This window comes from Trichoderma breve, chromosome 1 (genome assembly GCF_028502605.1).
Source record: "Trichoderma breve strain T069 chromosome 1, whole genome shotgun sequence".
NCBI lineage: Eukaryota > Fungi > Ascomycota > Sordariomycetes > Hypocreales > Hypocreaceae > Trichoderma > Trichoderma breve.
In genome coordinates this window covers 173,291-199,578 of record NC_079232.1, presented here as the reverse complement: position 1 = coordinate 199,578, position 26,288 = coordinate 173,291, and the positions used below count along the sequence as shown (strand labels likewise).

General features: G+C 47.2%; 8 protein-coding genes across 8 annotated transcripts; 1 reads left to right on the top strand and 7 right to left on the bottom strand.

Moving 5' to 3' along the window:
- Nucleotides 1–69: 69 nt before the first annotated feature.
- Nucleotides 70–1,064, bottom strand: T069G_00070 (NUBPL iron-transfer p-loop NTPase domain-containing protein; the record flags this gene model as incomplete). Its single annotated transcript, XM_056167280.1, has 2 exons — nt 70–954; nt 1,032–1,064. The coding sequence occupies 2 exons, from the start codon at nt 1,062–1,064 to the stop codon at nt 70–72; spliced, it is 918 nt and encodes a 305-aa protein (XP_056032596.1).
- A 566-nt stretch (nt 1,065–1,630) lies between these two features.
- On the bottom strand, nt 1,631–2,712 carry T069G_00069 (uncharacterized protein; the record flags this gene model as incomplete). The annotated part of the gene is made up of 4 exons (XM_056167279.1): nt 1,631–1,952; nt 2,011–2,151; nt 2,209–2,481; nt 2,561–2,712. 4 exons carry the CDS (start codon nt 2,710–2,712, stop codon nt 1,631–1,633), a joined length of 888 nt encoding a protein of 295 aa, XP_056032595.1.
- A 2,793-nt stretch (nt 2,713–5,505) lies between these two features.
- On the bottom strand, nt 5,506–7,753 carry T069G_00068 (amino acid permease domain-containing protein; the record flags this gene model as incomplete). The annotated part of the gene is made up of 8 exons (XM_056167278.1): nt 5,506–5,773; nt 5,832–6,084; nt 6,148–6,459; nt 6,522–6,615; nt 6,677–6,933; nt 7,005–7,100; nt 7,169–7,417; nt 7,474–7,753. 8 exons carry the CDS (start codon nt 7,751–7,753, stop codon nt 5,506–5,508), a joined length of 1,809 nt encoding a protein of 602 aa, XP_056032594.1.
- A 1,027-nt stretch (nt 7,754–8,780) lies between these two features.
- On the bottom strand, nt 8,781–10,226 carry T069G_00067 (taurine catabolism dioxygenase tauD, tfdA family domain-containing protein; the record flags this gene model as incomplete). The annotated part of the gene is made up of 4 exons (XM_056167277.1): nt 8,781–8,970; nt 9,042–9,347; nt 9,415–9,901; nt 9,971–10,226. 4 exons carry the CDS (start codon nt 10,224–10,226, stop codon nt 8,781–8,783), a joined length of 1,239 nt encoding a protein of 412 aa, XP_056032593.1.
- An 870-nt stretch (nt 10,227–11,096) lies between these two features.
- T069G_00066 (major facilitator superfamily domain-containing protein) lies at nt 11,097–12,958 on the bottom strand (the record flags this gene model as incomplete). Its single annotated transcript, XM_056167276.1, has 4 exons — nt 11,097–12,185; nt 12,253–12,563; nt 12,626–12,701; nt 12,761–12,958. The coding sequence occupies 4 exons, from the start codon at nt 12,956–12,958 to the stop codon at nt 11,097–11,099; spliced, it is 1,674 nt and encodes a 557-aa protein (XP_056032592.1).
- Nucleotides 12,959–13,979: 1,021 nt separating this feature from the next.
- T069G_00065 (AMP-binding enzyme domain-containing protein) lies at nt 13,980–20,422 on the top strand (the record flags this gene model as incomplete). The annotated part of the gene is made up of 5 exons (XM_056167275.1): nt 13,980–17,364; nt 17,428–17,529; nt 17,615–17,871; nt 17,951–18,980; nt 19,032–20,422. 5 exons carry the CDS (start codon nt 13,980–13,982, stop codon nt 20,420–20,422), a joined length of 6,165 nt encoding a protein of 2,054 aa, XP_056032591.1.
- Nucleotides 20,423–20,629: 207 nt separating this feature from the next.
- Nucleotides 20,630–21,061, bottom strand: T069G_00064 (uncharacterized protein; the record flags this gene model as incomplete). The annotated part of the gene is made up of 1 exon (XM_056167274.1): nt 20,630–21,061. One exon carries the CDS (start codon nt 21,059–21,061, stop codon nt 20,630–20,632), a length of 432 nt encoding a protein of 143 aa, XP_056032590.1.
- Nucleotides 21,062–23,293: 2,232 nt separating this feature from the next.
- Nucleotides 23,294–25,876, bottom strand: T069G_00063 (glycosyl transferases group 1 domain-containing protein; the record flags this gene model as incomplete). Its single annotated transcript, XM_056167273.1, has 8 exons — nt 23,294–23,879; nt 23,937–23,998; nt 24,080–24,144; nt 24,208–24,317; nt 24,372–24,831; nt 24,901–25,181; nt 25,251–25,636; nt 25,769–25,876. 8 exons carry the CDS (start codon nt 25,874–25,876, stop codon nt 23,294–23,296), a joined length of 2,058 nt encoding a protein of 685 aa, XP_056032589.1.
- Nucleotides 25,877–26,288: the final 412 nt, after the last annotated feature.

Below are 26,288 nucleotides of genomic sequence, written 5' to 3'. Positions count from 1 at the left end.
GGTATATACGAGTAAGGTATGCTATCACGAAAACAATTGTGGCACAAGTCAAAGCAGTGCAGCGTCATGTCATGTAACTTCTGCCCCAGCAACCTTCTCCTCAAGCTGCGAGGTTATGCCTACGAATATGTGGAACAACGAACAGTCCTTGTACTTGTCCACCAGCGTTCCTTCGCCCTTGTCCTGGGGCTTGTCGACTTTCTCATCGCTCGATATATCCCGGCCATTCACTACCGTTCCCGCGGGATAATGCGGCCGCTGGCCTTCCTCGACGAGGGCAATAAACTGCGCGTCAATGGGCACAGATCCTAGGAACGGCACCTTGAACTCCTCCGCCATGGACCGCCCGCCACCGGACCCGAAGATGTCGGTGCACTCGGAGCAGTGCGGACAGACGAAGCCGCTCATGTTTTCCACCACTCCCAGCACGCGGATGCCCGTCTTGACGCAAAAGTTGAGCTCCTTGCGCACGTCCGCCGTGGCCACTGCCTGGGGCGTCGTCACAACCACCGCGCCAGCCACCTGGCCTGGGCGGGCGTCTTTCTGCAGCGTTTCAGCTAGTGATATATGCTCGTCGCTGGTTCCGGGAGGAGTGTCGATGAGAAGGTAGTCGGTATCGTCCCACAGCACGTCCTTGAGGAACTGTCGAATCATGGCCGTTTTCTTGGGGCCTCTCCACACCACCGCGTCGCCTCTTTGGGGCAGCAGGAATCCTAGACTCATGGCATGTAGACTCCCCAAGCCAGTTTCAGGCTCTGCCTCGTGAACAGGAACCGGAGCCCATCCTCCCGGTACCTGTTTGACCTTGGAGGCCTCGATCGATAGCATGCGCGGGATGGACGGGCCGGTCAGGTCGACATCGAGGATTCCCACCGAGTGGCCAGCGAGCGTCAGAGACAGGGCCAGCTGTGTCGTCACCGAAGATTTGCCCACGCCTCCTTTGCCGGAAAGCACCTGTAGTCGCCAGGATCGAAGATTAGTATGCTGTAACGGTCGGATGCGGGCTGTGTCTTTGTCTTTGACTGACGTACCAGCACAACGTGCTTGACCTTTTCCAAACCCATGGCGATTCTGCTGCTTAGCCCGGGCGTCGATGGCGCATCAGTATCAGCATCAACATAAATCTGCTTGACCACACAAGGTCAGGACGATTAAATGTTGTTTTAAGCCGTCTCTGGAGCTGATTTGTAAGAATGAAGCAATCGCTCGGCCACAGCTTGATTAGCAAGCGCCGATGAACGGACGGCGGCTCAAGCGCCCGATTTTGCCCCGCCGTTGACATTTTCTTCCTCTGTCACTAAAATTGAAAAATTGCCCCTCCAAGACTCCGTATCGATTAGGCGGCCAGTGCAGCTTCAAATCCTTCATGATACTTGACTTTACATATACTCGCTCACACTCTGCATACATGTACAAGACGCCAATTCCATTAGTGCAAATAGTAACTCAATTCACTACATATGTCCACAGCTTCACCATTTTTGTCAAAATAATCCCTGGCTCTCCATAATTGGGGCCTCGCTTGCCCGCCGAGATACAGGTATATACCACCCTATACACACAGCATTTACTTCACCCTCGTGTTCCATTCTTCCATACTGCATGTAGATACAAAAGATCAAATCGAGCGTCATGTACCGCCAGCTGCCCCTGGCCGAGGCTCTTGTGTCCCATCAGAAGATTTCTCCTCTTGCGGTGATTGAACGTCTTTCTGCGTGCCTTGGTTGTCCTTGTCTGCAGTGGGTAGGATCTGAATGGAGCCCTTTTGATATGCCACCACAGGTCGAGTGCCATCGCAGTATCCCAAAACTTCAAATGCGAAATTTTGGCTAAGATTCAGTGGAATGGAATCGTTGAAGCGGACTATTGGGCCACCTTCTACTGTGAATCCGATGAACTCGCCCAACACTGAGTTCTCGAGATCATCTTCAAAGGTCCCCTGGATTGTGTTTCTGGAATTGATGATGAGAGTTAGTATGAATGAGCTAATAAGGGATCATGTGGCCTTACACTTCGCTCATAGAAGGGACGCTACTCTTCATGATGGAACCGTTTCTAATCTTCTTGACTCGCTTCTTTGTACAGTCGTGGATGAGATGCAACAAGCCAGCAATGACAAGAACGGGTGTTCCTAAAGCAAGAGCCCACGGCCTAAAACTGATGATTAGCATTTTGCAATGTTTCTTTTGCTGTGATTAATAGACTTACGGATGTCTTCTGTTCCTCAATGAATGTGCCATGGCAAGGATGATGCCCATCATGGCGATCAGTGACCCGACCTGGATCATGGTCCAAGTTGACCAGTAAAGGGAAATGAGATTTTCTCCGTCGCAGAATTGCAGAGCCAATAGTGCAAAGGCTTCCATAATTACCACGGCAGCTGAAACTAGAACACAGACAAGACACACGAGCATGTATTTGATCAAGCTCCTCGAACGCCTCTTTGGCTGGTGACTGAATTCCTCGTTCGTTTCTTGGGTTCTGTATCAAGATTTAGTTAGCACGAATAAAATGGAATAGTTGTATATATGCTCAATAGATCAAAAGAGGGATGATGTACTTTGTGTATGTCCAAGATGCAATGAACAGGATCACAAGATTCAGCACAAACATAAACCAGTAGAGAATCTTGAAATGCCACCGGTCCAGGTCAGATGCAAACTGCGCGTATCGTCGGCAGAGATCCTCATCTCTCACAAATGCTTTGGCCATGACTTCTATTCTGTCCAAAAAAGAAGAAAGAAATGGGCAGTATGGGGGAATGGAGAGTAGAAAGGTTGGCAAGATGATATTGGATGTTATTCAGAGACAGATTGTACCAACTAGGAGTGGAAAGAGAACTTCACTGATGCATAGACTAAGGCAACATAGTTTGGATGTCCTCCCTTTATCTACATTTCTTGCTCTAAATCATCAGCCTCCAGCTACACTACCCCATCGGGAGTTGGCTGCTAATCACTGCATGCATAAACGTACCCTTGCTCGGGTAGAACCAACGGGATTCAGGTCATGGTCACACCGATATCCGTGATAAGCGATGGCTCATTGATGTATACCAATATAGAACAAAACGGAGGAGCATGCAAACGACCAGGTACATGTAAATCGAGATGCTTGCTGTTTCGAGGCACTGCCGGCTGATGATCTGCGTTTTCGGGCCCCCAATCTTCTCTTCGGAGCAAACACTCGGGACCAAAAAGACGGTGCCGCTTTTCTGGGTCTGGGGGCTGCAAAACAAGTCGTCCTAGAGTCATAGCTTTCACGGGTGTGGCAGAATACTCGCTATTCATTCGTCACTTTAAAAAGTTGACCCGTGTGGCGAGCACTGCCGACCTGGAACGGGAGTTGGGGTGGAATCATGAAGCTCTAGGAAGACACATGTATCGGGCAGATGATGTTAGTGAAGGAGAGCAGTGCTTCCTCTCAAAAGTACGACTATTTGGGGGTCATAAGATGAAGTATGCCAAGAGAGGCAAAAATATACAAAATATTACGTCCTTTGAGTTTACTTTATGACTGAAAGATCAAACCCTCTTTGATATGGAGTTGGACTTATGATGTCCATGACTGCTATAGTACACAGATGAATGTGTTGTTCATTATACGTTTGTAGCTTGGCATTTGGAATGTGGTGTTGGGTGGGTAGCAGATACACACGTGCAAACTATGGCTTCTCATGTCACACATTCCCGCCACCCTGTCTAATATGAAACCAATCCCTTGGGTACTGACAGCCCATGGATTGGCCCCTACCGAAGTCCAAGCTTCGCTGCCGCCGTTGTTGAACGTGGCCATTCTTGGCGCTCTTAAACAGTAGCCCGAGCCGATTCTGGAAGTCCTCTGCTACACAACTCGAGACTTACAGGATGGAACATGACCCAGTTGAGCCCCTTAACAAACGGGCATTGTCTTTCCAAGCACCAGGAATATGTCACATCCTGCAGCCCTATATGTGACTCGGAGCACATGTTCGTAGCCCTGTTTGTTGGACGCGGTTACTTGTCATTGCGGTATCCGAGGTTGAGGTAACGAGACATGCTATCTACAGCCATATCCTTGTTTGCAGCTGGCTCAGCCAACGTTGGCGCCAAGACGCGATGAGCAGAAGCTGGAAATAGCCGATGTACCAAACGAATCTCAGCTGACAAGGACGGTAGATGTAACGGAGGTCCGAGAATATCACGGAAAGTCGAGTGCTCCGCAAGCAATGAGCACCCCCTTGGCAGTGGTTGAATCCAGTCTAGATTGCTATTGTTAGCGTAGCGGCTGAAATACCAAGGCGCCTAATTCTTGATGGTGTGCTCAAGGGGGGCCTGGATGCACCTCTGCTGGCGATCAGGCCGTCTCTGTTGGATTGAGATCTGGCTGAGATTGACGTACTCCATATTTTTAAGCTTATTTGCACTGCGTGGTGGCTTCTTGGTCCACAAGAGATATGAGATTTATTGATCCTCCGAGCCTGACGGGAGCACAGTTGGCGTAGACTCAACCTTGCCTCCACTACCCACGACGTTGGCCATATTTCATGCGTGTGGTTGTTATTTTGTGATCCATTAGATTTAAATGTCATTTGTGAGCCCTCAAGACGACAATGCATCACAGTTTGGTAGTATGTTAGGAAAGGAGCGGGTTAACAACACGAGATGGCCCCCAAAGGGAACAAATAGTACCCGGGTGATCGAATCATGGAGCAGTTATCAGCTTGTTGATAGTATACTGCAATTCACGCTGTGAATACATAGGAGCAGAGCCATATGTAAAGTTGTGCTGACGACGACTCTTGGCATATTCTTGAGATAACAAATGTCAACAGCAGCACTGCCACTGCCACGTTCTCCGATAGCCCTGCAGGCAGCCAATGTCTCTGTTACACAAGCAAGAAAATTTAAAGAAACTACATTTAGTACACTTGCTAAGTAAATGCATTTTCATTCGAGACAGTGGCAAACCGTTTTGTAACTGAAAGATTAGTTGGAAGTCTGGATTCATGACTAGGAGAACAGGAGGCACATTTACCAGCTGTAGACGAAAAATGGCACACCATTACCACAAATCAAGTGCGTGATTCATATTCAGATAACTGTAATACTGCCAAGACTTTTTATCTCTCCCTGGCCTTTCAGCATCTAAAGCAAGGGAGAATTGTGGCTGCCGAAGCGGTGAGAGTTAGTCGCGTCAAAGGCAACAAACTTCCTACGTATTCCGGCTGAGATCCGATACGCGCCCGGAAAATAATCATTTTGTCATCTAAAAAAAAAACAAAATCCGACAAGTATCCGTGCTCTCTGATAGACGGTGTCGTAGGGAAAATAGCAATGGCCACCTTGAGAGGTGCAATCGCCACTCCCATAGAGTCAGTGGGGGCAACTCTCCCTGCAGATGATCCGGAAATTATTCAGACAAACTATCATGTAATCTCTACTCCATATGGATCATGGCGTTCAAAGGAGAATTGACAGATAATGCAAAAGGTAAATAATTTCTAGCATTAGGTAGCATGTGACCTCATTGTGTGCTGGATACTGCGCTATCCTTTCCGACCACCACAACGTTGCTGGCTGTCTTATCACTCACTTCCGTAGCCTCTGTAATTATCCGTCCAGCATGATCATGTGTCCTATCCCATTCTTCCACTTCAGCATTTGGCACTTTGACCAACTGATGGCTCTTTGACCCATCATCGAGGGTAACAACCTCTTCTCGGATCTTATAGCCTCGGAAGTAAGGAATGCCGTGAATCCAAAGCCAATAATAAGCGACACAGGCCAACAGACTATAATGAGTTAGCGACCGATTCCTATTCGTTGTTGTATCCGGATCTTTAAACTTACATGCCAATTGAAGCGACCACGTATGTACCATACCAAAAACTAACGTCGCCACCTGTTGCTCCCCCTGCAGGAGGATACCAGGGCATCACGAGGAGATAGAGGTTTTTCAGGATGCTGAACCAAATGACGATATCCCAGGCTTTGAACTCTGGCCTTGGGAGATTGAGAGCCTTTCGCTTATGTCTCACGATGAGGAGACCCACGCTCATCAAGAAGTCGAAGAAAGAGCCGGGGTAAATACGAAGGTCGCTGACTGTGAGTTTCGTTAGTAACAGACGGCGGCAACAGAGAGAATCAACATAGTCTTGATACGTACCGAAATTGAAGGCATCGCCAGCAGGAGGGGCAAGGATCATAATAAGCGTGATACCGTATTTGAACAGATACGGCCCGAGGGCAGTGCCAAGAGGAAACGTTGAGACCCAGAACTTGGTCCACGGGAGTACGCCTTGGCGACCACACTCGCGAATGATTCTCGAAGTTCCGATGAACACTGCTACTAGATTGCCAAAGGCACTAATTGCAATCAGAAAGTTGAGGGCCTTGACTTGCTTGGTATTTCCAAACACGTTTATAAAAAATTGATTGGCAACAGTTAGTTTGCTCTTGATGATGTCTTCCTTTGGGACTGAGATGAAGTACAGTTAGTAGAGTCCCATGTGGCCAGCTAGGGAGATTTCGTGCACTTACTCGCGGCGTAGAAAGCGATGACGGTTAGAATGTAAAGAATGCTGACGGTCCAGATGGCAATGTAACCGTGCCGTCGGATCTGTTTCACAGGGTTCTACGAGGCAGTGTAAGAAAATGAACCAAGGCGTGGATAAACCCATCCAAAGGAAGCTTACCTTGACTTCATTGGCGACATTGAAAGCATTTTCGAATCCCGAGTAAGAGAAAATGATCTTGTACAAACCATTCGTAATTCCGTATGCAGTAGCTTTTCCTTCAAAAGAATTATGAAAGTTGGCTGTTGGGTTCTCAATGCGAGTATGTCCTCCGAGGACCACGAATCCGGTTATCGAGATGAACACCAATGTAGCGATTTTGACAAATCCAATGCCATTGGCCAGATGATATGCAAATCTGTTGTGTAAGACGACGACTAGACCGCTGTATGAGTGTCTTGTATCTTTCCGATCGTTGCTGTTCGCTCATAAATTATAGCAGACATACCTAGAAGAGCGACAGTATAACCAGCTATGGCCACTCCCTTAAGTTGCCAATCCGTCGGATTATGATCCGTCATTTTGTAAAGATATTGAGCCAACACTAATGTGAAACTCGATGTTAGATGTTTTAATTCTCAACTTAGTCGGGTATGCTGCTAAATCACTTACCATATGAGTTTGCACTACTAAATGACAAGATGACGGACTGGAAAGCAAATGCGGTTGAGAACAGCCAGCGTGGTCGTGGAAACGCTTGTTCGAGATACACTACCTCAGCGCCGGATCGCGAAGGAAAATAGGCAGTAAATTCGAGATACACAGCAAACGCTGTGATCGATGTCAAGAAGCCAAGAGCCCACCATATTAGACTGAGCCCTATACTGCCGGTGCCCGCAAGAATTGTTGAAGCTGCAGATCCTATCGTATAAGAAAGATTATTCCTTTTCAAACATTGGGAAGAGTAGTTTACTGACGAGTTGAAAAGATGCCTGTGCCAATCATCTTGCTCACATTGAGAAACAAGATTGTCAATGGTCCGACATGGTACCCCAAAGGCGATGATTCTTCGACAGGTGCACCAGAAGCATCTTGGTAAGACGTCTCTTTGTTGTTGGCTCCCTTGCCAGCGATATAGTAGGTATTTCCAGCGACGAGCTCAGAGGGATCGCTATCTGATGTTGATCCGCGCTCTTCTGCTTCGGCAGGTTGAGCCTCTTCGCCGCTGCGGAAGGGACGCCGCCAGAAAGAAGGCATTGTCGCTCAGTGTCCCCAATCACTTTTATCTAGTTATAACAGGAAGTGATGATGACGTTAGAGGGTAGTATCCAGCCTTAGACAATTGTCTACGAGGCCTCGTTTTTACGATTAATGAACAAGATGAAGCACCGGTGAGAAGCTTAAATGAGTTCGACTGAGACATGTATGGGATTTAATTGCTTTTGGGCACCACATAACCCCGGCTGTTTGCTAAGGATGCTACACAAAGATGATCTACACCCTCTGCCAGTCATTGATGGCGAGCTTGGCAACGGGGATCCCCGTCTGGTGGATGCGATACTATTGATTGCGACGATACAAGGCAGCAATAACGCAATCAAAGAGACTTCCCTTCATCGCTAAGCTCGTCTATCGACAGAGTCTTTGGCTTTGAACCTTGTCTAATACTATTAGGTGACATGCATGCATGTGGTGCCTTTACGACTGAGTGTCTCACATTACACCAATCTCTCAATCATAAGCAACCTCGTGGGGGCAGCCGATTTGTAGAAGAATGGGCTCATTCATCGTGGAGAGCACGAGATGGAATTGGCCGTCGAAACCTTATCGCCCAGCCCGAGAAATCTTCCAAGAGAGAAGATAGGTCACATTTCTCCATGTCGCCATATTCGTAATTGTGATGCGATGTGGTACCAGGATCTTCAGGCCTTGACTCGCTAGGCTGGTGTCGGGTCATGCGAGTTGAATAGGCAAGGATATGTGTGCAACTACAACCAAATTGAGGAATATGATTGGGGTTGGTCCAGCTTGAATGCTACAATCCAGGAATCGCACCAGTTCGAGAACCTTTTTCGGATGACGCCGCATGAGATGAGCTTATCTGTGAACCAGTGGCGATCCAGCAAGGATGAATGCAGCTGTGCTGTATGTAATTATGAGGAGTCCATGCGCTACCAGAGATACAATCATTCACTTTTGCAAAGAATCCCTAATACGCATGTGGTGTAACTGTTCTTCTGGATATACCACCATAGACTTCCCCGCGTCAATTGATTCATGTAGTCTACTGGTACTTCTCATCAGGCCTCTCATCAGGCTTTCCGTCACTTGCGCTACGAACTCTTGGCTCCAGCGGGAAGACAGAGTTCTCAGGCTTAACGTCCTTGTAAATCCTGTTCCATGTATCAGTCAGCGGCTCGGGCGTCTCCCAGGCCAGTTCTGGGTCACGCAGCCAAAGACGGACAAGATGGCGCCTATTGTCAGATAGCATTAGCGTAACTATACACTATGAGAAGATCATTATTCGTCTAATGAAAACGCATACCTCTTCTCTGGAGAATCACGGAACTTATCACGAGCATGGAAAATGCTCAAGTTATTAGCAAACTGAATGTCGCCCTTGTGGAAGTCGAGCGACGCGCGGTACTTTTCAGCTGTAAAGTGCAAAGCATCCAGTGCTTCAGCTTGGGCTTCAGTGATTGGAGGAATATCAGTCGATCGAGGAAGACCCCAGTATCCTGTGAAGGTACGTCGCGCATATTGGATGATCATGCGCTGAGGGGTGTCTGCAGTAGCGGGCTGGAAATATAGAAGAGGTCGTACGGTATGACTCTTGCCACGCTTCCCAAACCTAGCAAAGAATTAACAATGAACTCTGATGTCTATATAATGTAAAGGCGCTTATTCCTTTTACTTACTCGTCGACGACCCAAGGCTCAGACAAAGTCCGGATAAGATCAGGCCGTGTTGCTGCGAGCTCATTGTACACATGCCAGCTGCTTGATAGGAAGCTCTGACCGCCCTCTTCAGGCTCTCCTAGAGCGAAGAGAGCAATCACATCTCCGGCGTCAGTGTGGAAAACCTGCTTGTCAGCCGTATAGGCTGGCGCTCCGATCTTGTGAGGATCAATCTCCTGACTGAGATCCTTGATGTGTGCGAGAACAACATCAGCTGGCTTTCCGTCGAGTTGATGGTCTTGGCGGCCACGGATTGGGGCAATGTGAGATGCAATGCCGGCATAGATGATGACATTCTCCTCGCGGCTGTAGTTGTCAACCGGAACACCCTTGACGACCTTGAAACCGTGACCTAGGTGAACTTCTTTTGAGATCTCCCGTAGAGTATCATGAAGTTTTGGTAAAGGAAAAGTCTCTTGAGTAACGTAACCCAGACCCAAGTTGAGTGCTATTGAGCCGTGGTGTTAGTATAATCGCCCATGATCTCACTCATCAGGAGACAATCCAGGGATCTCACACTTGAAGTGGCGAAGAGCCTGGTCGACCTCAGCAATATCGCTCTCGGTCAAAACGTAGTTCCAGTCGTATGTATCGGCCAAGTTCCTTCCATCCCAGACAAGATCGGACTCAAGCTTGGCGGGAAATCCTTGGGGGAGAGACTTTTCCAGCTTCTCGCTCTCCTGGCGCCGCTTGATGCGGTTGAGGTAGTTGTCATAGTCGGGGGCATATGAAATGTCCGGCTGTCTAGGGATTTGAACGGCGGCGGCGGCCATATTGAATAGAATTTGTCTTTTAGAATACTTAAACAAAGCTAATTACAGGATATCTTGAAATGCCTCGTGGTCAGGGCCTACAAAGAAGAACATGGTTTGCTCGCGCGTGTGCCCGATTTATTCTGTTTGCTCACATCGGTACGTGGCCCGGCTTTACAAATCACCACTCCACCATCGGCTAAATGTTATCACCTACACCTGTTCTCTGAATGTCGTCATGAAGGTTGGAGAAGGCTGGTCTCTCATGATAGGACGTTGATGTTGTTACCTAAGCCAAAAATCACCTGCGCTCATGTCGCCATCAGTAGCCAAGGGCTCGCAATCGGTTGGATCATGTCTGCAGCAGCTGCTACTAACTACATGTGCAGAGTGATCACTGAGAACGAACCAATCAATCTTATTCAATTCCTAGGTTGATAGATACTCCAACGATCCCCGCAACAGATGAGAAGCTCCAGACATCCTTCTATTCGCACATGCAGAATGCCTCCGCATTAGTGATTAATCCCATTGACCCACAGCGGTTTGATATGGACATAGCCTCGGAGATGAACTGCATCATGCACTGCTTACCCGCAGCCACGAATTTGATGTCCCTCACCCTAGGCAGTACGGATATAAACGAGAAACGCAAAAAAAACAAACGATGATATAAAAAGAGAACAACTCGGCAAAAAGAATTTACAGTTTGGAACTGCTGGCGGTCTCTCCCGCCGGGAATTGAACCCGGGTCTCAAGCGTGACAAGCTTGCATACTGACCACTATACTACGGAAGATGTTCCAAGCGTTGAATCGCTTGTTGTAGGTGGATCTTGGCGGAGACTGAAGCTTATTCTAATTAAGACGGATTGGGGCAATCTGATATGATATCAAGCTCCCGTGCTCTCCGCATGAGGACGAAGCTGATGTTTCTCAACGATTCCTTGGCTGCTAGCAAGTTCTTGATCAATGCTGTAACTTTGGTTGAGCAGACTGAGGAGAAGCCCGAAACCAGCCAGAGCGCAGCAGACTGCCCAAACAATGCGCAGGCTATCGACAAAGGCCTGTTGAAGATCATGCTTGTTCTGGCCACTGGGCATCGATTTGATGATATCGACTAAGCCGGCGGCGTCGGCACCATAAGCTGTGGCGTTTGGCGCAAGTTTTGGGTAATTGAGGAGGTTTGCGGTCATCCGGTTTTGGAATATCACCCCTCCGATGGCGACTCCTACAGCCTGGCCGAGCGATCTGAAGAAACTAAACATGGCCAAAGCCATTGGAACATGCTCCGGAGCAGTAGCCGCTTGTATTGCTGAGGCCACCGATGGAAAGAGGAATCCGAGACCGATTCCTGAGACCACATTCAGGAAGATCCAACCAGGCACACTTGTTCCGACCTCCAGAATGCAAAGCAAACCCAGACCTAGAGTCGCCAGAGCCCACCCCGACCAAATTGCCCATCGGTATCTGCCAGACTTTGTGATGGCTATGCCAGCTATCGCACCTGCGGGTGCCACAGTGAACGTTTGAGGGAAGATACACACTCCGGTTAAGACGGGGCTGTACTCTTTCACGGCCTGGAAATACAACGGCATGTAGTAGACGATGCACCAAACGAGCAGCCCCGAGAGCCCGGCACTGACAAACGAGACGCTGGCAGTACGCTTCTTGAAGAGATCGATCGGAATGATGGGAGCAGGGGCAAAGTACGCTTCATAAACGACAAATACGCCACACCCGACGCTGCCAATAATGAGAGGGACCAGTGTTCTCCACGAATGCCAGCTGTACACGACGCCACCCCACGTCAAGGGAATGAGAAATGCCGTCGTGCTACCGATGAAGATGACGGAACCGATGTAATCAATTAGACGAAGCTTGTCAGAAAGTGATGTTGGGACGAAGTGAAGGTTCATAAAGACGACAACACAAACAATTCCAATTCCGACGAAGGGGAAATTGATGTAGAATATCCACCGCTACAGTTTGATACCACGGATATTAGCCACCCGCAGACATGTAACTTGTACTGGTGCTGTTTCTTACCCATGACGCGCTGCCTGCGAAAGCGCCTCCAATAATGGGACCACAGACAGATCCAACGCTCCACATGGCATTCATGAGGCCGTAATACTGTCCTCGATATCGTATCGGCACCAAGTCAGCAATGAGAACTTCGGTAATGGCCGAGATGCCTCCCCCACCGACACCTTGTATGCATCGACCAACTAGTAGTTGGGTAACATTTTTCGATACACCTGCTACCACGGCACCGATGAAAAAGAAAACTATGCCAACAATGAAGAGAGATCGACGACCAAAGATGGTGGAAAAGGAAACAAAATTTGGCTGGAAGACTGCGCATCAGTATGTTGGTTAGCACTGCGGAAGGATAGAGACGATGTAAGGCGGAATATACCTGTTGCACACAACAAAAATCCAGTACCGGCCCAGAAGGTTTCTATGCCGGAGCTATGAAGCGCTCTTGAAATTGTCTACAAGTTCATTTTTAATCAGCTGAATACGTGCATCAACGAAGGTCAGTTGTACTGACTGGCAATGCTACACCGATTGATGTGCTATCCAAAGCAACCATGAGTGTTAAAACGCAGATGGTAATGAAGACCAATAATGTGCGGTTCGACATTTTCCATTCGGGTTTTAATACGCGATTGGTTCCTTCGGATTCATGCTCGTCGCGAATAGCGAGAGGTTTCGGCACAAGAGAAGGCTCTGCTTTCCCACCAGACATTGTTGTTTAGCCGTTTTATAAGAAGGCCGTGATATCTTTGCAGCTGTATAGCAGTAAAGTCGAATAGTAATAATATCTACGAGAAAGTAGATGACAGGCGAGTCTGTTATCCATATTGAATGGCTTCGAATCGAACCTAATATATGAAAAGACGTCTTTAGATGCTATATATACCGAGAGGCCAGTCAGTATGCTAAAGAAGAGATACTGTTGGTTCTAGGTGTTTGTACGGAGTATGGAGTATTTCGGTCGCTATAGCCTTAACGAACCGAGTCCGTGCCGTGCACACGGAAAAGTGCGCAGGCCAACCAAATATTCGCCGAGACCCCCTATCTATATACGTTTATAGACCGATATGAGCCGTCTCACTCCCATCTTGACTTACCCTGTAAAGGCCTTCAAGAGGGCTATTTCGACACAAAAACCTTACAAAGTACCCTGATGTTTGTGATGTTTGATCGGAGCTCTCCATAAGACGCCACTCGTGGTTGACAAATAAGTTTGGCTTGTTTATCACTGTAAGCTCAGCCCTTGTGGAGAACAAAAGACAACAACAGCGTCAGCTTACATGTATTGTCCAGCATCTTTCGTATAAATATATCATCATGACATGAGCTTGGATTCTCTAGAAATACCTCTCAACAATAACTGGAAATTTGGTTACAAGATGTGAACGGTTACTATTCGTAACCAAGATAACAGAATACGTCTAGCCTCCCCCCGATCCCGATAATACCTCTCACTTTGGTCACAAAACTCATCAATTGCCACGCCGGCGCCAAAAGGGAGATCAAATATGGCGATTACCGCTGAAAGGGCTCACAAAGAGCCTAGAACGATATGTGATCTCATCGAAGAATGGTCACAGAAGCAGCCTGACCATGTTGCCATTTCTTTTGGTGACAGAAAGATTACATACGCTGAGCTTGACATTGCTACATCTCATATTGCATGGCTTTTATTGCAGAGAGGAATCGAGTCCGGCGATAAAATCCCTGTCATGGCCCAGAGAAGCCCCGAAATGGTAATTTGCTTCTTAGGCGTTCTTAAGACAGGCGCTTTGTACGTGCCCGTCGATGTGGAATCTTGGAGCAAAGATCGCATCCAATCAACGCTGAAGCGAGTATCTGCCCGTGTCGTTTTGAATACCAGTACGGAGGAATATCCTGGATACGAGGAAATTTCGCTGAAAGAAATCGAAAGTGCCTTTACACCGACCATCGAGCGACACTGGGATAACGAACTGGATCGCCCCTGGAAACGAATTGATCCCAGTGACCTTGCCTTTATAATTTTTACATCAGGCACAACCTCTACGCCAAAGGGGGTCATGATTCCTCACAGTTCAGTCCTAAATTATGTCCAACAAGGAGGAGAAATAACACCGTTCAACTTGAGCTCGTCTCCAGCTGATATAGTTATTTTAATCTTTTCTCCCGCTTTTGATGCTTGCACGGCTGTTACCGTGTCGGCATTGTGTAATGGCGCGGAGCTGAAGATTGCCACTCCGGCCGATTTCTTGTACACCGCGACACTCTGCACAATTATGGCATGTACACCTTCAGTGTTGGCTACAATTCAGGATCCGGCGAGCTATTCCAACTTGCGAGCCATCATGATTGGGGGAGAAGCAGCCCCCGCTTCACTGGTTCGCAAGTGGGCAGCATCTTTGCCGACTTCTCCCATATATAACTTCTACGGGCCTACAGAAACTACTTTTGCATGTCTGGTGTCTCGACTTTACCCTGATAAGCCAATCACTTTGGGGCGTCCAATGTCAAACAGCCGTGTAATGTTACTTGATGGGCAAGCCGAGTCTCACTACGGGGAGATTTGCATTGCTGGACCAGGCCTAGCCAGAGGATACTATGAGAATGAATTACTTACAGCTGACAAATTTGTTTATTGGCAAGGCGAAAGGATATATCGCACTGGGGATTTTGCACGATGGACAGACCACGGGCTAGAATTTGCCGGACGCAAGGACAACATTGTCAAGAACCGTGGATTCCTTGTGAGCCTTGATGGACAAGTGATTCCCATGTTATGCAGCCACCCGAAGGTTATGGCGGCTACGGCTTTTATGCATCAAGGCCGCCTTGTGGCCTTTGTAACGCCGGAAGACATTGATGGGGTCGCGTTGCGGAAGATCTTGACTGAGAAATACGATTCCTTCATTATCCCGGATATTATTCGTCCAGTGGAAATCCTTCCACTTACTGCAAATGATAAAATCGACAACCGTGCCTTACAAGCGCTGCTGAGTGGCGACAATCTAGTACATGATGTGTCCAGTCATGGCTCAAAAATGGACATACTGAAAGCTGCGCTTTCTTTTGCCATATCTCTACCGCCATCGGAGATCCCTGACAACAGTTCTTTTGCTGAATTAGGAGGAAATTCCTTGGCAGGATTGAAAGTGCTATCTTTTCTGCGTACCAAAGGATTCCACATGCGGCTTGGACCGCTTTTTGATCTACCAAATCTATCTACTATTCATGATGCTATGGCAAAATTTGTTGGTACCGAAGAAGAGGATGGCACCTCAGACCAAAAGCCGACTCTAGCTTCAGGACCCATGACGTCTCTTCAGACCAAGATGATTCGAACAGGAATTAGAAATCCTGCCACGAGTTACATGCTGTTGCGTATGACTCTCCCATATTCAGGCAATGCATTTAGTGGAGAAACGCTTCAATCCGCATGGCAACAAGTCATTGAGAGACATTCAATCTTTCGCACAGCCTTCAATCTCAAAGATCAAACACAACATGTACAACAGAAGCTTCACCTTGACTGGAAAAATGAGGAAACAACTCGCGACCAGCTAGAACGTGTGATTCGGATACGCTCCCAAGAAATGCGCAAGAGGATCTCATACTTGGGAGATGGAGACACATTTATCCCTATTTCAGCTTATCGCTTGATCATAGTTCCCAATGTTGCTTCTACGTTCTTGGCTCTGGTGCACCACAGTTTAGTGGATGGTTGGTCATTCAGCATCATATTAGAAGAGCTCCGTCTAGCATTGGATGGCAAGCCGCTCTCAGAGCCTCCGCAATTCATCAACATCGCTTTAGCTCAAAAGCGACTGCAACAAGACCCTCAAGGCAATGAATTTTGGGAGAAATGCTTAAAGGACGGTTTGGCGCAACCGAAGCTGAGGCTGCCGAAACCATCGGTCGATGTTCCAGTGGCTGACTGGTCCAAGAGCCTGCAAGTCAACCTTGGATTTGGATCGAAAGAGCTGGAAGCCAAAAGTCGCCTTCGTCGTATTACACCAGCGACGGCAATATATACAGCATGGGGATTGGTGTTATCAAATTATAGCTTTTCTGACCGAGTGGCTTTTGGTGTGGTGTTTTCTGGAAGGAATATCGATGCAGCGGGAGCCGATCGAGTCGTCGGGCCGCTGCTCAACACATGCCCGTTTCCCCTCGAGTTCAAAGAAAGCCAATCTGTGGCTGATATACTTTCTGACGCTCAGAGTCAGCTGCTACAGATGCTCGAGTTCCAATGGTGCGCTGATAATGCCCTGGCCAAAATGCCATCCGAAAGGATAGCCAATGCTTTCCAGACAATTGTGGTCGTGGAGTACGATCTCCCGTCACAATCGGGGTCTTGCGAGGCGATACCAAAGCCATGGAAAATTGAACGAGAAGACATGATGGAATTTGGCATAACTCTTCTGCTTGAGGATGAAAGCGATGGCAGTCTTCGGGCCCGCATTCTGTACGATGGCTCGCTATATACCGAGCAGAGTGTCGTCGGTCTTTTGAACCATTTTAAGCGTGTGATTGAGGGGTTACTCGACTGCTCCAATAGTCAAATGCAGCAAGTTAGAAACCGTATAATTCTGGAAGAAGAGAAAAAAACGCTTTTAAGTCCATCGAAACAAGAGCGAGGAAGGGACTATCAAGGATATGATACAGTCAAAGATGCTTTTGAAGCTGCTGCAGCGAAGTGGCCAGATTTAACAGCTTTGGAGTCAACCTGTGGTTCAATGACTTATCGAGAGTTGGATGAATCTGCTAATAAGCTGGCCAGCCATCTCCGGTCCATAACAAACCCTGGAGATGTTGTTGGTATTCTTACCGATGGATCCCTCCACTGGGTTGTAGCTATTCTGTCTGCTCTCAAAGCGGGCTGTATATGCTGTCCCATTGACGTTAGTCTTCCAGCAGCACGGATTGAAGTCATCATCCAACAAAGCGGTGCCACCATTTTTATCGCCGCCAACAAAGATTGCGCACGAGTGATTCAAGCTTTACAAGGAAGTCGTATCATAGTTTCTGACGAGTTTCTCGCGTCGTGCAAAACACCATCATCTTCACCTGGAACCGTTTCAAAGCCGAAAGACGTCATCTATCTTGTTTTCACTTCGGGAAGCACTGGTATTCCAAAAGGTATAATAATCTGTCCACTATCTGTATCTTATTCTTTGAATATGGTGTTGAATTATTCTATAGGTGTTGCTTTGCATAACCGTAGCATTCTTATGGTCATCGACGATGAAGTAAACCGAATGTTCTCTAGGCCTGGTCGCCGACATGCTCAAGTCTACGCTCTCGGTGAGTGGAACACGCTTTATTTATATATGCCTTGCCACAGAAAAATTCTCTCTGACGCTGATGTACTCACCATTTTGTTGAATAGGCTTCGACGTAGTGCTCGTTGAGCTATTTGGATCAATATGTTATGGTGGGACACTAGTTTTGAAAGACCCCAGTGATCCTCTTGGGCACCTCAAGCGTGTAGATGCAACCTATTCTACGCCATCACTGCTAGCAGCTCTGTCGCCAGAAGAATTCTCCAACGTCGAAACGATTGGTCTTGCTGGAGAGCCTGTTCCCCAAAGCCTCGCAGATAGATGGTCACATAAGCGCTTGTTCAATTTTTACGGACCGAGCGAGGTGAGTCACAGTCAATCTTTAGACATATGTAGATGGACTTATGAGAGAGTCGACTGACACTGCTGGTTGCTGGTGAAAGTGTGGGCCTATCTCGACTCGAACTGAGCTTCGCCCTGGAGAGCAAGTCACCATCGGAAAAGTCGTCCCCCATCTGGATATCTACCTATTAGACCATCACCAGTGTTTAGTTCCCATTGGAGTCACAGGAGAGATTTACATCTCTGGAGAACAAATTACTGACGGATACTGGAATCTACAAACCGAAACTTTGAATGCATTTGTTCCAAACCCTTTCTCTCTTGGCAAAGTAATGTATAAGACTGGAGATCTCGGTTATTGGACACAAGACATGAAAGTGGCCTACGTGGGACGAATTGACAACCAGGTAAAATTGCGAGGATACCGAATTGAAATGGAAGAAGTCGAAAGCGCTCTTATGCGTGCAGATTCCTCTATACAAAGCGCTGTTGCAATTGTCGTCGACCGTGTCCGTCTTGTAGCCTTTGTCACGCCAAGTACTGTTGATGTTTTATCAGCTGGACGAATGGTCAAGAAGTTTCTACCCGCTTACGCTTGTCCTGCGCAGGTAATAGCGATAGAATCCTTGCCACAGTCGTCTAATCTCAAAATTGACCGCAAAGCTCTTCGGGAGTTGGCTACTGAAAACCTGGACCAAGGAGATGCACCGTCAACGCCGACAGAAAAGTTGATAGCAGAAATTTGGAGAAAAGTTCTCGACTTCCAAGGTCATAATAATGAGCGAAAAATTTCCCGAGATGATGATTTCTTGGCCATTGGTGGAAACTCTCTACTAGCTATCAAGGCAGCTCGTTTAATCGCTGAGCGCACAGGTCATCACACTCCGGTGCCACTTCTCATCAGAGAAACAGTTCTATCAAATCTTGCAAAAGAAATCGATCGATTTGCAGCTCTTGATGAGCTAGAGGATGGAATTACTACATTCAAGTCGTTCCTATCCACTCTGTCCGCTCCGCCAAGTATAATGGCAGCACAAATACCGTCGCAACTCGAAGAAGAATTTTATTTATGGCACATCATGTCGAACACGAAGTCGCTCTTCAACACCGCATTCCAATTCATCATTAAAGGTGATGTCAACATTAAGCTGTTGAATGAATGTTTGATCTCTGTAATCCAAGAAAACCCAATTCTTCGAGCTCGCTATGTCCTCAAAGAAGGGTTCATCTACCGGCTCGTCAGCGATAAAGTTACTCCACCTTTGGTCTTCTCGGGGCGATCTATAGGTTCCAAGGACCTACAGGCCCTGATAGATAAACCTTTTGACCTGGCCCATGACCAACTCATTAGGGCGGTTATCTGTGCAGAGAAAGATGAGCATGCTACGACAAAGACGTCGCTCTCACTTATAACGCATCACATCGTTACAGATAAGGCATCGCTTGCCCTTTTGCTACAATCAATTAGTCAGAAATACCTGGCAGCAGCCGATGCCGCAGTTTGCAATGGGCAAGCTGTTGATGAAAATACGCACAAGGGCACCTATCTCGAATGGACGCAGTGGCTTCAAAAGAACAGTTCCCTACCTGCAACGCCAACAAAATTAGCGAAGCGAGAATTTTGGAACGATCGTGTTAGAAGAATAGAGACAATTCCGTTATTAAGCAAACATGAACTTGGAAGGCCGGGTCATGAGATACCTGGTTATGAATCCATCATCATCTCAACTACGGATGGTAAGGGCTTTTCGCAGCGTATGGCCCTAGCTGCGTCCGCAATTACACTTTATACAGTGTTCGGTTACAGCGACATTGTATTAGGAATTCCATATATGAATCGAGACGAGCCTGGGGCGGCGAACATTATGGGCCTCCTTCTCGACAGGCTACCATTGCGCATAAAACTCGATGATAATAACATGGTGGACTCCAGTAAGCTCATCAACGATATCGTGTCGGAAATTAACCTTTCGGTTGAAAACCAGATGCCTTATTCAGAAATTTTACAATTGGCAAAAGATCGGAGATCTCTCTTTGATGTTGTGGTTATTTATCACTGGCAGTCTGATGCACTGGAGCATTCCCTCAAGATACCTGGCGCTCAGGTTTCGAGCGAACGCATTCGAACGCGAGGAGCCAAATTTACATTGCAGCTAGAATTTAGCGAGCAGGATGATGGACTGCACTGCGGCATCGAGTACAATGCTGGCGTTCTGTCTCCGCCGCAAATGGCAGCGATTATGTCCTTCATCCCGACCGTCTTCAAGGGCCTTCTATCTGGCTCGGCACCGGCTGAAATTCTTTTCTCATTCAGGCTATTGAATGACTACGATCCATTGGAAGCTATGCCGTCTTATCACAAGAGGGTTAATGAAGTTCGCAAGGCTTTTTCTGAGGCACTAGGCATTCAGACAGAGGGCATTACACCCGAGACGACACTGTATGACCTGGGAGGAACATCTATAACAGCACTCCGGCTTCACTATTTATTAGGCGAGAATGGGTTACGTGGAGATTTGTGCGATATACTTAGAGCGCCTTCTCTAGGAGAGATTGCCTGGATGTTCCAGTAAAGTAGATCGTAAAACATTGGGAGTGAGATTTAGAGTGGGCGCAACACAGAATTTTGACTCTCCAAACAGAAATTCTATCTATCAGTCAGAGAAAATATGGTTCGCTATCTGTCAAATGTTACCACCTCCATAACATGAGTAGGCTACCCCGTAGATCAAGGTACCTAGACATAGCAACATGTAACATTTATAATAAGAACGGTGATATCAGATTGTAGAGTCACTGTCATAACATGTACCCATTTCCTTTCCATGCCTTCGGACCTCAGCTAGGGCATCTGCCACTCGCTTCAAGGCTACATACAAGATTTGGGAATCTATAGGCTGATAACGACCCTCGGTCTCTGTTGATGAAATGCTGTCAATACGCTGACGAACTATGTTCACAGTAGACTTGCTCTTTGCCATAATGCGATTTACTAGCAACAGTTTCACCGCAGTGCCTTCTTCCTCCGACACATTCCATGTGCCAAAGTTGATAGAAGGCGGCTTATGAGCGTCCCGACTTCTCGCATTGTTGCAATTGATAATGGCCCAGTTAAAAACAGTCTGCAACAAGACCATGATCAGGAAAAGAACCTGGCTGTCTAGCCAGCAGGGGTCGCACGCAAGAGCACGGCTTGAGCAGTCAAGAATCATTGTGGCCATAGACAGTATAATGTCGAGACGCCGATTCCCTTGCTTGCGCTCAATGCCACTGAGAGAGCATTGCATTCCGGTGAGCATCTTCAAGCAAATGCAATTGGACAGTGACGATACCGTTTGTCTCTGCTCGCCTCTTATAGGTGGAAATTGCTTAGGCCTTTTATGAACCTCATGAGGAGAATTAGGAGAATTCGAGTTCGAGTTATTGGGCTGCATCAATGACGGCGGAGACCCATTTGCTGCCACTTCATAGCTACCAATCCGCGATCGACGCCCTACGCCTGACTCGCTGTCTGGGCCATTGGACAGGATATCGGTGTTAGGATTGCTAGCGAATAGGATATCAAGGAAATCTATACCAGTTATTACACATGATTGCTGATAAAATATCTCCAGCCCGAAATAGAAGGCTCTTACCTGGCACGAATTGAGGATCTTTACTAGTCGGAGATTGCGGCGAGAAGAATAGTGGCACTTCAAAATCCAATATACTGCTTAGTTCCATGCTTAGATCGGGAGTGGGATCATTTATGACGGGCGTGCATGCGGTGCATGAAGGTGCTGTGATGGATAAGGTTGTGGGCAGAGAAGCATTGGCGTCAGACGGTGGCGATATTGTTGTTGTTGCTGGCATGTCTTTCTCCCGTTCGCCTTGGTGAGTGTTTAGCATTACTGGCCAGTCGCCTTGAAATGCGTTGTTTGCTGAGGCTTGAATACACGCATTGATGGTGGAATTTGTGCCGCCGGCGATTGCGAGGCCTAGCCTTTCGAGCGTTCTTTTATTCCGGCTGCCTTTTGGCTTCCCCAACTTTGCCATGTAACTATATGTACAAGGAAGATTGCTAGATATGAGGTTATTCATGGCCAATCTTTGCTTGCGCCCTTGGAATCCCGTTATCGCGGGCTTTCAGGTCTCTTACGTACGAGTTGCAGCACTTTTTGCACGGCTGGCCTCCTGAGCATCGAACTTTGGACGCATGGCAGACATCGCAGGCAGACCGAAGTCGCCTGCGCTGCTGGCTGGCTGAGACTTCCATCATTATATCTTAATGGTCATGCCAGCGTAGTGACAGAGGTCATCAATCCGGGAGCACCTCTTAACGCGCTCGAGGTAGAGTGTTTGATGAAATTCGCGCTCGGGGACTTTTCGTGTCCCTCCAACTGTCAGTGCTTACGAAGGATGCCTTGACCTGCGTTGGTCGGACATTCACTCCTCCCACAGGGGTATCGGCCAGTAGGTGGGGGCAATGTTGCATCGATTTATGCATGCCTATGGAGAGATACGTATGTAATACTGTAATACTGTGTCTATCTCGAAGGAATTACGTGAGAAAGATGCATGTGCGTGCTGACCGGATGAAATGTCCGGACATCTTGGCACTTTAGGAATCTTGTAAGGTGAAGCGGAAGGGGGAATAGTAACACTGGAAGAATACCGGCCGAAGATTACTTACGGTCATTATATTCGTATGCTAACAAGAAGCCGCATGACTGCAGAGCTGCTCAATAAATAAAAAGAATATTCGAAATCGAGATTACCGTGCCGCTGAGACTATGGGAAGTCGGGGGTATAAATACCTACCTAGGTATGCATAGGTATGTTCGGATGCCGGAGTCGTTTTAAGTACATGTACCTTAGGCACAATTCTCGTATAGAGCTTGCCCGAGTTCCGGTAACGAAGTTGCCGCTCTACCAATTAGGTAAAATCTACCAATTAGGGAAAATGCTGCCTTCCTTCATCTCATCGGATGCAGCATTCATGTATTTTGAACCTAAGATCTAGCATTTGATAGGATAGAATACATAGTGGATGAAAAGTGGCTGGATGATGTACATAACGTTCAAAACTAGACCCTATTAATGACTACATAGTGACGCCTTCATTCGCTTTCTATCATATAACATTCACTTTCCGTCATACAGCATTCACTCCACATCATACAACACACTCGCCTTTCCGCCTTTGTGGTTCAAGCAGAGTAGCCACCTTCAAAATTCGGTTTCTGGTCGCCATCTTGTCGAAATAGTCGAGATCGAGATGCGCGATTGACACAAGCAACATGAAAGGGGATTACAATACCGTTGAGCAATTCACGGACATTGTGAATAGTGCTAATGTTGTCCTTAAGCATACTCAATCACCTCGCGTCATGTCTGTTACCTAAGTGAGCAGGTTCGCCAAAGTGAAAGTAGTAATTCCAATGTTGAACTCGTATACTGCGTAACTACAGCTGAGTGAAGCTGCGTGGTAAGCGATTTTCGCCTTCCGTATACGGCTGACCAGCTTCGCTTCGGGCCATATCATTAACCCATTGTTCATTCCCCAGCAGTTCAAGCTTAGGCCCTTTCTGTGCCCATTTCATGGCCAGATAATACCAAGATAACGCATTTCCAACAGTTGAAACTTCGTCTGAAACGCCGGTTTTTGCGGCTTGTGACATTCGATCGTGTAATTTGAGATCTGTAAACAACTCCATCAAATGACCAGCGACTGCTTTCCAATCGCCCGGTTCAACGAGGAAGCCGTCGATTTTATCTTTGATCTGAAGGGGTATCCCGCCAGCATATGTAGCAATGACAGGACGACCCGCATGGAGTGCCTCAGAGACCTTGACTTCGAAACCTTCGTATGTGGAAAGCTGTAGGACGACGTGGGCATTTGCCATGAGACAGTTCAATAGCTGATCGCATGGATCCAAGCGCATGACGCTCACGTCGCCCATGATGTGGGGATATTTTGTTTCTAGCTGCGTCATTACTTGATCGTAGATAGCAATACCATCGGGGTCATCAACAGATGCATTGCCGCAGCTTTGTTCGGATAAAGTTAGTGTTTATGTATGAAACATACAAAACGGGGAAACTGACATGACGAGCTGGGGGATGGCGACACCACCATGCTTTTCGAGCTGTTCTCGGAAACAAGCGTACTAAAATGCCACAGCCGGGCCTTGTTAGCTCAATAAAATATTAAAACGCTGGAGATACTTAATGCTATTGGTCATACTCACAGCATCAACAACCGTTGGCAGTCCCTTGGCGGGATCAAAGCGTGATACTTGGATGATATACCTCCCTAGTTACGGTGGGTTTAGCATATGATGAAGCCATCTCTTACATGAACGCTGCATTTACTCACTTCTTGGCCATTGCAGCTCTGTCATTCGTTCTCCACGGCATTTGACATTGTACAGATGGCCGTAGTATCCAGTGTCCCAGATTTCCATCGGTTTATTCAAGCCATCTAGCCTAGATGAGTGTCAGTATGACGGCCTTCCTTTATCCTTGACATGTAATACATACCAATCGGTCGTTGCAGGCATGTAGAGTACCTTCTCCTTAGGCACATTATGGGGCACAAAAGAAGGAATCGGATGGCTAATGAATAAGTCGGCTTGCTTGATATTTTGCCAGAGGAAGTCCCAGATATCTGCTTGAGGAGAGCCAGCGACTTTGATCAAGTCAGTTCGAATCTGGATATGCGATCGGTAAAACACTGGCCGCGATGGTGTAAGTTTCTTGATTTGCGGAATGAGACAAGGCATTTGGGGATCGTCAATAATAATGACATCGGCGCCGCCTTTATCTGGTCGGCACAATGGTCCGTCGTTTGAGAACCAATACCGTTTGCCGTTGTCGGTAATCCAGTCCACTATCGCGTTCTTTTCGTCCGCAGAGATGTATTTACCATCCTCGCTCACCCCTTGCAGCGTATTGTGGATATTTTTGGTGATTCGAAACACTCCCGGGTGAGGTTTTGGAACTACAATTCTTTAATTCGTATCCGAATGCGCGCAACGAATATTGGTGCTTGTGAGAATGAACAACGTACCGTACCAGCGAAGATCTACTCCCAACGCACGAGAAAACCTCACGAGAGCGTGCCTCATCAATGCAACGCCGCCACCTTGAGGAGTGCTGCTGAAGAAAGCAATTTTGGTCTTATGCTTCCGTAAAGTTTTTGCATAATGCATCACTGCCTCCCAAGTCGCGGAATTGCATGTGGTTTTGTAATCCTCGACTGAGATGAGCGGCGCTTGAAATGATGCATCAACTTCTACAATGCCGCGCCAGGCAACTTGTAAAAGGGGTGCTAACGAAGGACCAAAGTTCCTAGGACAGTCAATCACTTATACGACCATATGTATACGGGTGAATCATGAACCAAGTATCATAGCTTACATGATGCATTTTCGTGCCATTGAATCAGCTTGTTCGTCCACTCGTTTGGTAAGCCAGAGACTTATCCTCTCAGTATGTTCATGAGGCTGCTGAATAACAAGAGGAACAATGTCCAATTCAAGCCAAAGACGAGAGCAAAGTGTTGGGCTCGTCGTCTGCAACGCACGGGGAAGGCCAGCGCCTACGACTTTAACGAAAGTTGTATGCTCGTACCACCTGATTGACTTGATAATGTAGTCGGCAATGAAATCGCGACCATTTGAGCCTTCTGGTGGTGAAATCTTTTTAATCGCAAAATCGAGTAGGTAAGTAGCATCACGAACAGCAAAGGAAACCAAGTACTCTTTGTACCCGGACGATGTGGCTGATATTCCAATGAATACGGGCTAAGAAGATCAGGTTAGCTACTGAAGAATTGTTTTGCTTCCCTTCCTTTTCTTGGCAATTTTTTTCTGTGTCAAGTGTTCTTTTGGACACTCTTCAAAAGAGACCATATTAAGCTCACGGCGGAGACTGACAGTCAGGCTAAGGCCGAAACATCCTTCTTTCTCGACCAGTTTTTCCGCTTGCGACTTGCGACGAAGCGAAGCGCTGACGTGAAACTCTTGATTAGACGCGTCACTCATCTTGTTGTTTTGTTTTTTTATTGTGTATTTCTGTTATAAAAACGAATGTTTCCAAATGCAAAAATCGTTGGACGTATAAATAGGATGTACGGTAAATTATACGATGGCTAAGTACGACGTGAGGCCAATTTCGGAGACATCTGTCTAGGCGTATTGTGTTCATGCAGGTTCAGCCAAAACAAGCAGGCCCAAAAGGTCAAATTCACTTCAGGGATGAAGTGCGTATTTATACCCGAATCTCCGAATTTAATGGCTAGCTTCTATAGGATATGAATGATTGCGTGGCGTGGATTGTCGCAGCTGAACATCTGGAGATGGTGGGATGAGATCGCGTACTCTGTCGAGAGAATCCTATATGGAGGTACGAGATCTTGAGGTGGCATCATTATGACATCAAACATTCAAGTACATG